Raw genomic sequence first — 15,926 nt, 5'->3', positions numbered from 1 at the left:
GGAGCCGGCAAGAGATGGGGAGCTGAAGGGGTCTCTCTCCTCAGTCCCTCCTTGCTCACTCACCAGGGTCGTCTTCGGACATCATACAGGTCGATCTTCTTGGGGGCTCGCCATGGTGTGGCTGTGGAAAGAGAGGGTGAAGGAACCTGGTGGAAGGGCGTGACTGGAGCAGATGGGAGTTACAAGAATGACCTGGTTTACTGTACTCCAAGCACCTCAGGATGGGTGGGCTTAGAGGTGGAGCAAGATGGATGCTGGGTGAGCCAAGGAGACAGTTTGGCACCTACCTGGATAATAGCGGGTGACTCCCGTGGCACTGCCGAAGACCTGCCACAGCAGTGTAGGGTCTTGCCTGCGGTTCTCGATGAAGACATTCTCCAGGGCCTCTGTCCAGTTAAGTTCATTGAGGATGACAGTAGCTGGGGGGCAGGGCAGAAGGCTGAGGTGGGGAGCTCTAGGTTGAACCCTGCTAAACCCATCTCCATGACACCCTCAATGGCCTCCCTTGCCCAGACTTTGATTTTCCAGGATCTCACTTGGGGTCATACCAGCTCCCCCAAGAAGATTTTTCTTGCCCTCCCTCCTCCAAATCATCAAAGGAACCTCTCAGCCTACCCCTCGACCAGGCCTCAGTGAGCAAGCAGGGCTGATGTGACTTGTGGCCCGTGGAGAAGGGCCACCTGGGTGGCAGGGAGCTGCGAGCTGGGCCCCCATCCAGCATGCTGCCTGGAGCCTGAGGCTGGTCCCCAGGGAGCTCACCCACTCAGCATGCACTCCAGGCTGCAGCCACAAGAAAGCAATTAAGGGCCTGCTGATGGGGCTGGAATTATTCAGCTATTAAGGTACCTGATAAGCTGGAAGCCACTCAGCTCCATGATTAATCAACTGGGTCCAGGAGCAGGCAGGGGCAGAGGTGGGGGCTGTGGAGGGGCAGGGGTGGGGCCAGGATCCTATTCCGACACAGGCACGCACACTTGCACAAACAGGCGTATGTCCATAGAGCCTGCACCCTCTAATGTCTGTGCTTCCAGCCCTTACTCCCAAACCTATCTACCCAAGCAACACGAATGGTGCCATGGGCAAGGGGCACACAGGGGATCTCACACGCTACCGTCAGTGAGTTACCCATATCTTCCATTCCCTAACCCTATAGTTGCACCTGAGTTACTCGTCCGTCCTGCCAGACACACCCCTCCACACCCTCACAGAGTAAGGCTGCTCTCTACCCTGTTGACCAACCTGGGTGGCATTGCTGTCCCATAACTCAGGGTGTGCTTAAGTCTACCTGATGTGTGTGTGTGTGTGGGGGGTCACGTGTTTTTATGTATATACTGTACCAGTCCCTGAACAGAAGACAAACAGAAATGCAACACCTGCTCCTGCCAGGCCCCCGACTTCAGTATTTCTTCCTGGTTTCTTTCTGTCTTCCCAGGGGGAGCCCTGCCACTATGCCCTCCATGGTCTCTATCAGAGATCTCAAGTGGCAGCCAGAGAAGGCTCTCTTGGGCTTTCATTCCCTCAGAGCAGATGAGCTGTGCTTGACAGCCTCCAGAGTCTCTGCTGGTGGCCCTGCCCGGGGCCTGACACGCCCTCACCCACCCCGCTGCCCTTCCTTTGTGTGCACGGGCTCTCCGCATCTCTCTGCCATCTAGCTCCTTCTTGGCTTTTATCCCCCTCTTTGTCTCTGTGGTTCCCCTTAACTGACCACAATATGAACACAAAACCTATTTCTATCATTGGCTCTGCCTATTGAACGCTGTGTTATGGTCCTGTTTCTGATTTAGAAGCCTAGTGAGTTGAACACTTTCTATTTTTCTTTTTAAGGAAAAATGAAGTGAGACCCCCACAAATGTTTCACACAATACCATTTGTCTTGTGAGTCTGCCAGAACGCCTGCCTACCACCTGACCTCAGTCTTTCTGTCTGAGAAACGTCCGAGTCCCTCAAGCTGCCAGCAGAGGGGTGACCCCTGCTCCAGGTGGGCAGTCTCTGCAGATGTCTGTGACCACATGAACACAGCTGCAGGACACACGGATGCAAATACCCCTCTACCACACCCATGTGCATACACTCTCAGATCACACTGCGTCGGGAAATAGGGACCATGCCCCCTCAGGCAGGCGATTACAGATTTAATTAAAAGTGACACAGTAAATAAAAAACATATAAAATGTAATTTGTGTGGGTAGCGAGGGGTGACTGGGGAGGGTTGTGTGGCTCCTGTTTTAATTAGCGTGCCTGCTTGTGATAGTGCCCCTCGACTGGCTCAAGCAGGTGGTCTCTGGGCAGCCTGATGGTGGGGGAACATTTCCCCCCACCCAATCTGAGGTCACCCAGAAGACTTGGCTGACGTTGTGGGTGGCAGTGGCTTCCTGGGAGACCCCAGAAATCCCTGCTTTCTGAACCTATACAGCAGCTCTGCCACCTTTGCCCTGAGCTCCCTGGGCCCAAGGCTCCCAGTGCAGTGGATTCCGAGGCTGTCCTTTAGGTAGGTGCTCAAATAGTTGTGTCAGAATCAGGGCCTTCAATCTACTGCTAGAGGAAATTGGAGCACTGTAGGAGAAGATGCCGAGAGCCGAACACTAGATGAGGACTCCAGCAACAGACTGAAGCTATAGTGACCTCATCTCCTCATTGTGCAAAGCTGCCCCGTCCCTGGGACTTGGAACCTCAACTACATTTTCCTGGTCCTGCACCCTCTGGCTGCTCCAGGCTAGAAACAAGTTCCCACTTTTTCAGCTCTGTGGGTTAAGAGCCCAGTGGGTTAAACAGATCTGGGTCTGCTGTTTATGGCTGGTGGTTAGCTGTCCTTAATCTCTGTGTCCATCTCACCCTGGGATTCCCCAGGCCCTCCTAATAGAGTCAGAGAAGGGTAAGGGTGGCGAGGAACTGATTTGAGGGGATTCAGCCCAGCAGTGAGAAGCAAGGTATGTGTGTGTATGTGTGGGATTTGTGTGCACATAGGCTTGAGCCCACACCGGCAAAGGTAAGAGGCTGTTTCAAACTCTTGTGAGTGACTGAAGGCCTATATGTGGGTAAGTCAGAGAAATGAGCATGTATGACCTTGAGTGCAGGCAGCTGACTGGAGGTAAGTGGCACTAGCCTTCCATCTCAGGGACCCGAGAGTGCTTGGGAAGTGGGCTTGCCCCCCCCTGTGGAGGGGGAAGGACTGTTCCCAACCATCTCACACTCACAGCCTTTGTAGATGTCTGTGGGGATCTGAACAGCCGTGTATGAATAGTTGACTTTGTTCTTGAAGTTTGGGTCCTCCATGAAGTCCAACCTTAACGTGCTGGTCTTGGATCCCCTCTCCACATCTTCACCCTCAGGGTCATCCTGCAGAAGGCAACCCCACCCATGTCAGGGCTGGCAAATGGTGAGTAGGTTGGGACGGGCTGGAGTCCAGGAGATAGGGTCATCTTAAGGACAGAGGTTGTTGCAGAGACAAGAGACAGAGGGAGAGACATGGGCACAGCAATGGACCTCTCACCCAAAAGGCTTGTGGATTTACCTGCCCTTTCACACCACATCCACCATTCATTTGCCAAACCCCAACTAGAACCAAAGCCAAAATGACCCCTTCTTCACATCCTTGAAAAGCAGCTGTCAGCAAAGGAGGCAATCGGTAGAGCCAGTTAGGAGTGGGCTGCAGACGTCTACTTCCAAGGACACGCCTTGTGCAATTACAGCGAGGCCTCAGCAGCTCTGCACCCCCATATTCTCCACTGAGCCCCACCCATCCCTTGGTACCAGGGAGAGAGAGAGAGAGAGAGGGAGAGAGAGAGACAGAGACAGAGACAGAGAGACAGACAGAACAGAAGTCAGCCCTAGCCCCATCTGGGGCACCATCCCCTGTTGCAGGCTCTAGAGCTGAGTGGGGAATAGCACAGAGACCAGGTGACCTGCAGCGGGAGCGTCCACCATTCCCGTTAGCAGCAGGACTGTAAAGGCCCCCGTTGATTTTCTAAAACGAGCTGCAGCCGCCTGACAGGTGCCAATTACGGTATCTCTCGGCCAGGCAGGCTGGGCATGCGCTGTGCAACCCCCCCCCCCACCGCCTACTACCACAGGCTGGCAGGAGTGGGGCTCAGCTACAGAGTCGATGCTGCAACCCATGGGGGAGCAGGCTCCAGTGCAGGTGTGGAAGCATAGAAGGAAGATGGTGGAGAGAGTATAAGGGAAGAATAAAGAGCCAGACAGGAAGGCAAGGGAGACAGGGGGCTGCTCCACACACTCCTGCACCCTGTACCCCACCCAAGGCCCTTTTGACTATGCTCAGCTCAGGCTCCATCCATCCTCTCTTCACAGTGGGTTTCCAGAGCTGCTCCTCTGCTGCCTCCTGCAGCCCAGACATAGCTCTCTTGCTGTGTTCCAACCTTTAGGTTACTACCCAGGCTCTCTCCTTTCACAGGCCATATCCTAGGACACAGCTCTGGAGTTCCCTAACACACTCCCCTTTTTTCCAGGGAAGGCTTTGGAGAACAAAATTCAGGCTATTTGTCCTTCCTGCCCTTCATGGGGCACACCTACCTCCTGCCCACTTTGGGAAGCCCCTAAAATGTGCTGGCAAAAGCCAGAGTTGGCAGCAGTTGAGCATACAGGCTGGAGTAGGGGGTCAGCGGGCTGGGAGGCATGCGCCATGTACGCTCTACTTAAAGGGAGAGAAGTGTGGGAGAAGAAAGCCCCCCAAATGTCAGCAGCAGATGAAGGGCGCTGGAAAATTTAATCTTCCAACTTTCCCAACTAATGTGACATTTGGATTCCATTCTGATAAGCTCTCAGCTGGCGAACTTTTTCCTTCTCTCCCCTTGCCCCCACCTTCTGGCTGGTAATTTAAAAGTAAATGGTCTAGAAAGATCTCTAACTGTACCTCTGGCAAAGATTAAAACAACACAACACAACACAACACAACACAACACAACAAGCTGGGGACTTGGTGAGTGTGTGCTGTTATTTATACCGGGCCTGGGGGCTTCTGGCCTCACTGGCCCTAGCACAGCCCTGCCTAGAGCAGTGTTTCCTTACTGGGTAGTTCTGATCCCCCTGCAAGGGCTGGGGGGCAGAGTCAGGCATTTGGAGCCAGGGTTGGGGTCTGCTGGGAGCAGGGAACAGTGTCTTGGTCAGGATTTGGGTACAAGGCTGTCCAGAGAGCCTCTCAGTGGCAGCCCCAGCCCAGGAGTTCGGTGCAGTGGGCAACTGCAGTCTCCTGCTTTATATTTAATGCACTGATTGCTAAAATTACAGCCCGCTGCCGAGGGGGGTAAGGAATTAGATTCAGGGTCTAATTAAAGGTTCGCTCTTCATTTGAATTTCAGATTCCAGCTTTAATTTTAGCAACTTCTCCGGGAGCCACGGAGCTCAGCCAAGGGGAAGCGCACCTGCTTGAGCCCAGCCCCTCCTTCTCGGCCCCCTGCCCTCCCTAAGCCAACCTGGCGCTGTGGTCTCCCGCACAGGTATCCTTTTGTAGCCATCCCACCTCCTGGTGTCATGGGCTACCTCTGCTCAGGCCAGGAAAGCCTCTAGGCCTACAGGACCGAAAAGGGAAAGCTGGGCAGTCAGTACTGGACACTATACCACTGTTTACCTCTGTTCACTGTTGGGTTCAACCACTGTGCTTTGGAGTCAGACATTGATAAGCTCACTGAACACTATCTACTCCCAAGTACTTGAACACACAGACACTCTCGTTTTTTTTCTTTGTAGCCTTTTCTTACTCCATGGTCATTCTTGCTGAGCCCTTTCATGATGGGGACCTCACTACCTTACAAGCCAGCCCAAGCAGACCTAAGCTCATGAGATGTGGGGACAGAATGGCACAGGCCCAGTGTCACCACTTCTGGGAGATTATCAAAGTTGAGTCTAGTCTCATCGGAAAACAGATGTAGGAACTCAGCTGCCTCTGTGTCCGAGGCCACCAAGTGATGCAGGCCTAAGCGCTGATGGTGACGCCTGGCCATGGGCCTTCTACACAGCCTGATGTTAGGTTCCCTGAATCACAGGGAAGGGAGCCTCCACTGTCCTGGGGAGGGGCCTAGATGTCACTGTATCTCACTCCCACATGCCATCCTCCAGGAAGGCCCTCCGGAGGCCCTCCCCCTCCCCTAGACTCCCATGGTGTTCAGAGAGCCCCTCACGTTGGGACTGAACTGTCATGATGTCCAACACCTTACCAGCCTGCCCAGGGAGGGAGACCCAGCTTGTTCCACATTGTGCAGGGAAGCTTAGCCCATAGTGGCAATGAAGTCACAGCCCTGGAGGGTCAAAGACCTCTAGGAAGGTGACAGACTGACCCACCACAACTCAGAGCAGTTGAGTTCAGAACAGTGAGTGCTGTCTTAATACCCTTTTTACAGCTGAGAACGTCGTGACCCAGAAGAGGGGGTCTGGCTCTGGCAGCTTCCTGTCCTCTACAGCAAAGGTGGGACACTCACCAGTTCAGCATCCCCCTTGGCGTCATAGTACATGATGTCTTCCTCCTGGTGATGAGAGAGGAGCTGGTGATGAGTGCTCACAGCTCAGGGGCTGCCGAGTTGCAGCCTGGACCCTTAGGTCCAAGACCTAGTCCCCTCCTCCATCCAAAGCCACCCCAGGAAGAGCGGGATGAGTCAGTGCAGCTGCTCTCTTCCCCCACCCCCAGGCTCATCCTCAGGCCCTTCACACTCTCTAGAAGGATGCTGTACCCCACGTTCTCCTGACACAGGGTACCAGGGCCTTGCCCTGCAGGCTGGTAGAGGGCAGGGTCAGAGCCAGCTTGGCTGCTGAGAGTCTGGCTGAGGCAGGACCAGGGAGTGAGGAAGACAGAGAATCAGAACAGAGCCTGGGCAACAGCGAAATAATGACTTCACACTGCATCTTCCAATTTCTTCTATTAAAAAGCCTGCTCATTACGAGCATGTACTTATTAATTATCTGTGATTTGTTGTGAAATGCAAAGGGGTTTACACAACAGGAGCAGGAATAAACAAAGCTGGGCCCGTATGCCTGCCTGTGGCCCTCACTCACATGTGCCTGCCTGCCCATCCTGGCCCGTGGCTGCCTGTCTACCGCCTGGGTTCTTGGCCATCTGCACGTCATAATCACCCGCCGCCCCGGGGACCCGTAACACAAACGGGCTAATTTCATGTTTAATGATCTTTAATCAGAACTGAGTGCAGCTGACAGAGGCCGCCAGAAGGTGAGCCTAGTGTCAGCAAGTGCCACTCGCACAGAAGGGGCCATCCCACTTTGCCCTGGTGGGCTCTAGGGCCAGGGCCACTGTCCAAGTCACTCTCTCCAGGTGCTCCTCAGTGGTTTTATACAAGGAAATCCTTTAGTGTTTGTTGTCCCAGGAGTTCCTTACACATCTGGGGCTGTTTCTTTGTGGCCTGTTCTGTTCCCAAGGACCTGCATGAAAAGCAGCATGCACAGAGCCAGCTCTCCATGATGGGTGGAAGTCACATAGGCTACCCTGTCCAATCAAGGCCTGTCTAGGGCATGCTGTGTGAGCTTAGGGTTGGCCTACCCTCTCTCTGAGCCTCCTTATACCTCCAGGGGAGGGTTTGGCCAGATGCTGGGTCTTTGGCTAATGGTTGCAGATGGTCAGTATTTGAAAATGTTTAAGGCAACCATCTCAGGCTGTATTCTTCAGGGGTTCTGGGGTTACGTGCAGGTTATTGGCTGGACATAGTGACTTTTAAGTCAAGCTTCTGGATCAGTGACTGAATGCCTGGCACATTGCCAGGCCAAAGGTAATTCAAGAGGTGTCTTGAATTAGTGCCACTACGTGTGGCACTTTTGGTGAACTAAACATACAGAGACAACAGGGCAGGGACAAAGAAGGCTTTATATCCAGTCTCCAACTTGCCCTCCCAGCTCATCGCCAGCCTCATCCAAACCTGCCACCCACCCACCCATCCTGGGAGATAGGCCTGGGTGGGGGCTGGGGCAGAGCGCAGGCTCCCGGGGGCTCGGCCTTTGCCTGTGCGCGGCTCACACAGAAGCACGTAATGAAAGCTGACATTACATCAAACACAATAAGGAGTTTTGGTTGATGAAGATCATTCCTGAACACACAAACCCATTAAACTGAGGGGGAAAAAATATCAATTCAACACACTCGCAGGCGAAAAGAAAATGTGATTTGTTATCTAAAAGGGGGTTATAAACACAGCTCTGATGCTCTTTCCCTTCGTAATGAAAACAGGCGGGCACAGTGGGAGGACTGCAGATTACAACCTGGGGCTTGACTTGCCAACTTTTTAGGCAAACCTCCTGCAAGGACAGGAAAGGGCGTGGGCGGGGGGCTGGCCAATGTCAGGCTGTGGAAAGAGGTCCGTCTGTGCCCTAGTCATCCTTGGGATGCCCTGGCACTCACTTGGGCCATCTCTCCAGCAGTTCCCACGGTTCTGTTTATTTGTCCTGCTGTTTCACAGTCTTGGTGGAAGATACAATGCTGGTAGCATCAGAGATGAAGGGAAAATGTCATACAGGATTGTCAGGTTCCTGTAGACTGGGGGTGGGGCCCAGCTATCTGCAGTCTTCCTGGCCCTTGCCTTGGCTGGTAGCCTTGGCAAGGTCACAAGTGAAAATACATGGTAAACACAGCTGTGATTGCTATTTGTGATGCAATATGGAGCTGGTGTGGCAGGATGAGCTGTTGCAGTGAACAGGAGCAGGTCCTTGGGAAGGCTAGCATCTGCTTCTACCAGAGCAACACCAGAATGTTGGCTGTAGTGACTCATGTCTTGGGTTAAACGTCGAGGAAGCAGACTAGTAAGTGATCGCAGGGGCCTTGGAGAAGGGTCTAGAGGTCAAAATTTGACCAGGACATTGCTAATCTCTCAACGGTGAGTAAATGCAGGCTGAGTATCTGGGCGGTGGTGGTGCACACCTTTAATCCCAGCACTCGGGAGGCAGAGGCCCAAGGATCTCTGTGAGTCTGAGGCCAGCCTGGTCCACAGAGCGAGTTCCAGGACAGCCAGAGATACATAGCGAGGCCTCATCTCAAGATGAAAACAAAAACCGGAGGCACCAGCTGGACAAATTTGCCCCAGTAGACCCATGACTATTTTCAGAATCCTCCCATGTTATTAATAATGCAAGGTTGCCTGGTAAGATCACGAAGCCCCAATGAGCTCTGCCTCCAGGTTCCAGCCACATACCATAAAATCCTGAATCTTGAAGAGGATAGAGAATACCAGAGGTCTCTCCAGGAGGCTGACCCACAGCCCACTTGAGGGGATGAGTGGAAAGGACCTTTGGATGCTGTGAAATAGGTGTTGCATGTTCCCAACTGGCTTTCCTCTGTTCCCTCCTTTCAGGGATTGTTTTCCTCAAGCTTGGCAAAGGGTGGGGAAATCACCTCCCCAGTTCACACACATGACCTCCACCAGGAACCTGTGTACACTGGTGGCAGGTGAGGGGTGGGACGTGGTGTGTATGTGTGCATGGTGCGTTTGCTCCTTAGTAAGAGCCAAGCCTGAGAGGACATGAGGGGGGTCCACAGCTGTGGAGCAGGGTGAGGAAGACAGTCTGGGATGAGTGGGATAGAGGGCTATCATCCAGATTTGTTGTTTTGTAAGGCAGCTGCCAAGGCTGCCCAGACATGACTGTCACCTGCCCGCCAGCTCCCCTGTGCAAAGCCCAGGCAGCTGCCCCGCCTTACCAGTGAGGTCATGTGGCCTTCCTTCCATGACCTACTGCCAGCTTAGCTCGACCAAAAAAGACTTTATTTTTTTTTCTGAGAGCCGTCTGTTGCTGGCTTGGTAGAGACAGGTGGTGAGCACTATGGCTGGATTGGACCCCCAGGCGGGGGTGGGGAGCTGTCTTGTCCAGCTGGCTCTTCAGGCCTTAGTCCTGACTTCATGGGTCTCTCTTTAGATTCCCTAGGTAGAGTTACCTCCCCCATCAGACACCCAGGGCCATTGCCTACACCAGACTTCCAGGGTATGCTTTATCTACTATTGTAGGTCCAGACTAACAGCCTGTTCTCTCTCGCTTCTCCCTGACCCATGCCCTGGCCCAGATCCTCCCTGGTGGTGGCTTAGGTGGCAAACAATGTTGGCATAGTGTGATGTTGGCAGCAGGCATAGTCTAGCAGGTGGCCCATCTTCATCTGCTGTTAAGTGTTATGGGTAACAGACCACCTGCTGCCTGTCTGTGTGGAGCCATGGGAGGTACTGCCGGCAGGTCAGAGCCATGGTCTCTCTAGTATTCCCAAGTCTGGGCTGTGGTTACTGGTTCCTTGACCCCACCAGGATCAAATGTGTAGCGTCACGGCCTGGAACAAGACAATTTTTTGTTCTTTTTTTTTTTTCTCTATTCATTGGCCCCTTGATTGTATCTCAGCTCTGGTCCTGTGGACTCCAGGGTCCCTTAAGACCCTGGCTGGTGTCATGGGGTATGTATGTGTGTGCATATACAAATATACCACAGTTGTCTGTTCCCTGCTCTGTGCTTTCCACACGGGGAGATCCAGACCCTACTAACTGTACAGTTAATTCTAGTCCAGATCCACGAGCCCAGGACACTTTCTGTGCCCACAACTTCTGGATGCACCCACGTTTCCCACTCAGAAGTAAAAAGGCCATTCCTTTTTACTTTACACATTGGGCTGGGCACCAGGACAGGTGGGAGACAGCACTGACACAGGTCTGTCTGTCTGTCTGTCCCTGATCTGAAGGAGTCATGATTGAGGCAGACATATGGGGCACTCACCTGTGCACTGTCTGTGACATAGAGATTCCTGGGTACTGTCTGTGACATAGAGATGTCTGGGTACTGTCTGTGACATAGAGAAGTCTAGGCACTGTCTGTGACATAGAGAAGTCTGGGTACTGTCTGTGACATAGAGATGTCTGGGTACTGTCTGTGACATAGAGATTCCCGGGTACTGTCTGTGACATAGAGATGTCTGGGTACTGTCTGTGACATAGAGATGTCTGGGTACTGTCTGTGACATAGAGATGTCTGGGCACTGTCTGTGACATAGAGATGTCTGGGCACTGTCTGTGACATAGAGATGTCTGGGTACTGTCTGTGACATAGAGATGTCTGGGCACTGTCTGTGTCATAAAGGTGCAAAGGGAAGTGCTGGGAGCAGTGGACAAACAACCCTAAGGTTAGGGTTAGAAAGGGGAATCTTGGGCTTTGCCCTATGAGTTAAAGGACAAGAATATTCCTGGGAGAAGGCTGAGCCTGGAAAGGGACCTGAGCTTGAGGCTGGGAGTGTGACATGGGTCAGTTGTGTCTGCTGAGCATGGAGGAGGATTATGACTTCCTGTTGGTCATCATCTCAGTGTCACTGGGTTTCAGGGTGGGTTTTAGGCTTGCAAAGGACAAACTACATCTTTTCCCCAGCCACAGTTGCTGTCATGGACAGTCCCGGCAACTCTCCCTAGCAGCGCTGGCTGGTGGGTGGGCTAATGCACCACCATTAGAACTAATGCCTCTCAGACAGGCAGTTGCAGCGGCCTCAGATCTTCATGGGAACAGCAGTGACCTTGCAGCCTGGAAACAGGTGACTATAGCCCTTACATCTGAGGATCTCAGGCAGGTGCATTGATGGGCTGGGCAACACAGGGAAGGGGGCATTGGGCAAACAAGCCTAGGCCCTGTTTGTTCTGTGGCCAGTGCTGTCTGTGGCCACAACCACATCTGTAACAGCCCAGGTCAAGCAGGATAGTTAGCCAGAGCCGACTTCTGCTTCAGACCAGGGCAGTTGCAAGCAGGGCAGGTGTGGACAACAATGCTCCACATATCACTGGCTTGGCATCCATGCAGCCTGGTGAGCACCTTTGCCCCTCGGAGGCCATGCTGAACTGATTGGTAGCACCAACATTAGCTAGCCAATGAGGAAAATAAAGTCAGGCTTGTGTCTCACAGAAACTGTGATCTAGGGATATACTTGTGGTTTTTTGTTTCTTTGTTCATTTTTTTTTTTTTTGTTTCAAGATGGGGTTTCTCTGTGTAGCTCTAGCTGTTCTGGAACTTGCTCTGTAGACCAGGCTGGCCTCCAATTCAGAGATCTGCCTGTCTCTGTCTCCTGAGTACTGGGATTAAAGACTTGAGCCACCACCACTCAGTGCTCTTGGGTATCCCTAAGGTCCAACATTCTCCCAGGCATCCCCAGTGCCCACCCTGACCCAGAATAAGTGGAATGGCTAAAATTCATGGTCCAGGGGCCTGTCAGGAGAGCCCTGGGAAATACGTGGTTTGTTGGTTTGTTCTGAAGAAGCTGGAGGAGGAGCAAGTTTGGAGCTGTGGCAGCCTCTTTGTCTCCCTCTCTGGAACTTGGATTGGAAAGGAAAGAAAACCAAGAGGAGAGCAGGCTTCTTGTGCCTTTATTTCTGGACTCCTGCTCAGCGTGTCTGCTCATGGGAGAAAGGAAGCCGATGGTCAGAAAAAAATGAGGAAGAGGAGAAGTGGAGGGGCCCTGGATACTCAGAGGACAGGGAACAATGGGCTGAGGAGAGGTAATAGCTCAAGATGAGCATTCTAGGAGGAATGAATGGATACCGGGTGGAGATCAGCAGAAACAAAGGCCCTGGGACAGGAAGGGGCCCCCAGAGGTAGTCAGTGTGGTAGAACAGGGTAGAAAGGAAGGGCCAAGAAACAAGGCTGTTAAAGGACACAGGACTGGTCAGACAGCTGGCCTGAGCGCAGGCTCAGGGCTGGGCAGGGCAGGTGGAATGGTGAAGCAGGGATTATCTGGACATGGCAGCATGGTCTTAGTGTCAAATAAGAGCCACTGTCTTCTTTCCTTCCTCTTTCTACTTTTTAATTTCACATATGTGAGTGTTTCAGTTGTATGTATGTCTGTGTACCATATTCATGCCTGATGCCCATACAGGCCAGAAGAGGGCACTGGATCTTCTAGAAGTGGAGCTACAGACAGTAGTTAGCTGCCATGTTGGTTCTGAGAATTGAACCTGGGTCCTCTGGAAGAGTAGCCAGTGCTCTGTTTGTGGTGGGGGTGGGGGAGAAAACACATGACTGTGTACACGTGTCACTTGAACGTGTGTGTGTGTGTGTGTGTGTGTGTGTGTGTGTGTGTGTGTGTGTGATTCACGTGCTATGGTGCAGGTGCAGGTGGAGAGGTCAGAGGACAACTCTGTGGAGTCAGTTCTCCCTTTCTAATTTAATATGGGTTCTTGGTATCAACCTGAGGTTGCCAGGCCAGGTTTGCACGGTAAATGCCTTTATCCATTGAGGCATCTATACCCACCATTCCCGGTTTTGAGACAAGGGTCTCACGTAGCTCAGGCTAGCCTTAAACTTGCTACGTAGCGGAAGCTGGCTCCTTACCCTCCAGCTTCTGTTTCCTAAGTGCCATGGCTGCAGGCATGCACAATCAGTCATGCCTGGCTGAGAAGGGATGGGACTGTGATGGAGTGGGTAAGAGAAGGGTTTTTCCTGGGTTGCTTAGGGGGTGAGAGTCACTAACTCATTTGTTCATTGAAAAGATCACCTTGGGCAGATATAGGTCATTGGTAGAGTGTTTGTCCAGCACGCTCAAGACCCTTGTTCCCATGAAAGAGAGAGAATGAGATAGAGGAAGAAAAAGAGATCAGCTGTTGCCTCCAACTCCATGTGCCATGTGAACTACTTGTACTAACATCCACCAAGTAGTGAAAGAAGCTACCACCATGAGAGCAAGGCAAGACAGGGGAGACAGAGCATGAGGAGCAGTTTAGGGGTCTGGGCCACAGATGTGAATGCTTGTGGACTGTCAGCAGCTGTAAATCTCTACTACCAACAGGCGACCTGGGCAAGAAGGGGTAACAGCCCTTCAGGGTAACCTGCTTTCTGGGGCACCTGGGTCTAGATCAGCTTGTCTCAGAGCTAGAAGGAGGCAATGTCTGTTCGACCCTCATCTATATACTAGTCCCTAGATCCTGGGGCAGCTCTTGGTACTTCTCTCTGCCTTTCCCAATGTTTAGCAAGGAGACTACTAGGAACCATGGACCAGATCCACAGAGCCCTGTTCACTGGTCTGGTTACTGAGGGTGCTAAGGCCTCTGGTTCCAGGGCTTCTCTGGGTCTGGGAACAGCCTCGCCCTAGTTAGATGCTAGCCCAACAAGAGGGGTCAGGGGTGCACAGCTCCAGCCAGGAATTGGCTGGTAAGGCTGCTTTGTCCTCCCCTACCGTCTGGGCCCTTTACACCCTGTGCCCTATACTTGGCTCCAAGGTGTTTGGACTTCTGTGCTTTTATGGTGAAAGGATAGGCTTGTGACTTTGGCAGGCCAGTCCCTGGGCCCAGTCTGAGGGTCTTCTAGGAGGAGGACAGACTGCTGTTCACAGCCAAGAGGACACAGACAATGAATGCCCTCTCTCAGGGCCTCTTTCCGGCCATGACATCAAAATCTCAGATGAATCCTGGGGGTCCAGGCACCGATGACCCTGGGACTCTCTGAGACTCATGGTATCTTCTCTGGGAAGGGCCATTTTAACAAAGCCAACTTCTCATGGGTCACCCCAAGACTCCTCTTGGGCTTATACTTACATTGCATTCCCCAACACTAACCAGAGAGCTGGGGTTTTTGTTGAGGTTTGGACAAAGGATTTTGTACTCCAACATTGTCCCTCCAGAGGTCTGTGCAACCCACACTCCCTCCTCCACATGTCTGTCACCCTAGCTCAAGGGTTCATACCCTGGGTGCTGGAGGGCAGTGTGTGTGTGTGTGTGTGTGTGTGTGTGTGTGTGTGTGTGTGTGTAATTACTTTTATTTTTTGTTTAACGTGTGTATGTATGCACACAGGCCACAGTGCATGTATGGAGATCAGAGAGCCACATGTGGGAGTGGGTTCTCCTTCCATTGAGTGGGTCTGCGGATTGAAGCTGCCAGGCCAGAGGCAAGCACCTTTATCTGCTGAGCCATCTTGCTGGTCCAACATATGCTGTGGTTCTTACCTTGATGTTGTCCTGCCAGCGGTGGGCTTTCTGGAAACTCTCTGCCGCGTCTGCCAGTCTCTGAGGGACAGAGCACAGGGAAGTCAGAGCCTGAGGCAGGCTGCCTGCTCCATGTCCACCCCAAAGCCCTCTCCATGCCCAGTGTTCCCCAGGACCATGCTAACTCAGGGTCTCCTTCTCCCTCTCCCATCAGATCCTCAGAAATTCCTCAGCCCAGACAGTGGCCAGCTTGTAGGAAAGGACACCTTACCGAATACTACTGGATCCCACAGGAGACAGGAGGCCTGCCGGCACAGGCAGTCTAAGTGGCTTTTCCCCAGGACACCGTGCACTTGGCCCTGCGTTACTTCCTGCTCAGAAGACGGCACAGGCAGTCATCCTGCCCAAGCCCCAGTGCTACCCTCTACCCTCTATAAGCTAGTGTCCTCCTCCCCAAGGAGTGTGAACACCCCTCCCCCACGTTATTGAGTGTCATCATGCAACTTTGCCTTGGCTAGGCCCAGCAGGACATGTCTACAGTCCATTTCCACTGACTCAGGCTCACTGGCCTCTCCCAGCTTCCTGAAGTCCTTTGCACAGGGCTCTCAGGCCTCCGTCCGCATGAGCCTTTCCCAACCTTTACTGCTAGCTTCAGTGGCCTTTGACAATGAAGCCCAGTCCTGAGGGCAGAGTGCCCCTGAAAGCAGAGCTTTCGTCCTTTCATACCTGTCACTAAGCATGCTTAGTGCTAGACTACTCTGAGATGTGGAGATGTGACAGCCTCAGCCAGCCCTGCTTCTCACGGTGGGGAAGGATAAAATAGTGCATAGCCAGGTATAATCTCTGGGGAGGAGTCACTGAGGGGGATGAGGCTCGGTACTACTGGTACTGGACACACCACGAAGGCTTATGGAAGGCACTGGGACCAAGCCAACCTCCGGGCTTGAACCCAGGACTCCATGGATTTTGTCTGTCAGGAAGGGCCAAGGATACAAGGATGAAACTGAGAATCAGTGTTATCTTGAGGACTCCAGCGACAACCACCACTAGGAACTG

The 15,926-nt window shown here is 52.7% G+C and overlaps 1 protein-coding gene across 6 annotated transcripts in view; it reads right to left on the bottom strand.

The window, feature by feature from the left end:
- Positions 1-15,926, bottom strand: part of Cacna2d2 (calcium voltage-gated channel auxiliary subunit alpha2delta 2) — a 133,226-nt gene that overhangs the window by 17,470 nt on the left and 99,830 nt on the right. For all 6 annotated transcript variants that reach the window (XM_035443932.1, XM_035443935.1, XM_027414454.2 and 3 more), the window contains exons 4-8: positions 14,892-14,951; positions 6,432-6,476; positions 3,195-3,336; positions 288-419; positions 64-121 (exon numbers count right to left, since the gene is read on the bottom strand). In XM_035443932.1, coding sequence (XP_035299823.1) covers positions 64-121; positions 288-419; positions 3,195-3,336; positions 6,432-6,476; positions 14,892-14,951 — 437 coding nt within the window. The remainder of the gene's footprint in view (positions 1-63; positions 122-287; positions 420-3,194; positions 3,337-6,431; positions 6,477-14,891; positions 14,952-15,926) is intronic.

The sequence above is a fragment of the Cricetulus griseus genome, chromosome 4 (genome assembly GCF_003668045.3).
Source record: "Cricetulus griseus strain 17A/GY chromosome 4, alternate assembly CriGri-PICRH-1.0, whole genome shotgun sequence".
Classification (NCBI taxonomy): domain Eukaryota; kingdom Metazoa; phylum Chordata; class Mammalia; order Rodentia; family Cricetidae; genus Cricetulus; species Cricetulus griseus.
Note: the sequence above shows the minus strand (reverse complement) of the source record. Positions and strands in the feature narration are given on the sequence as shown.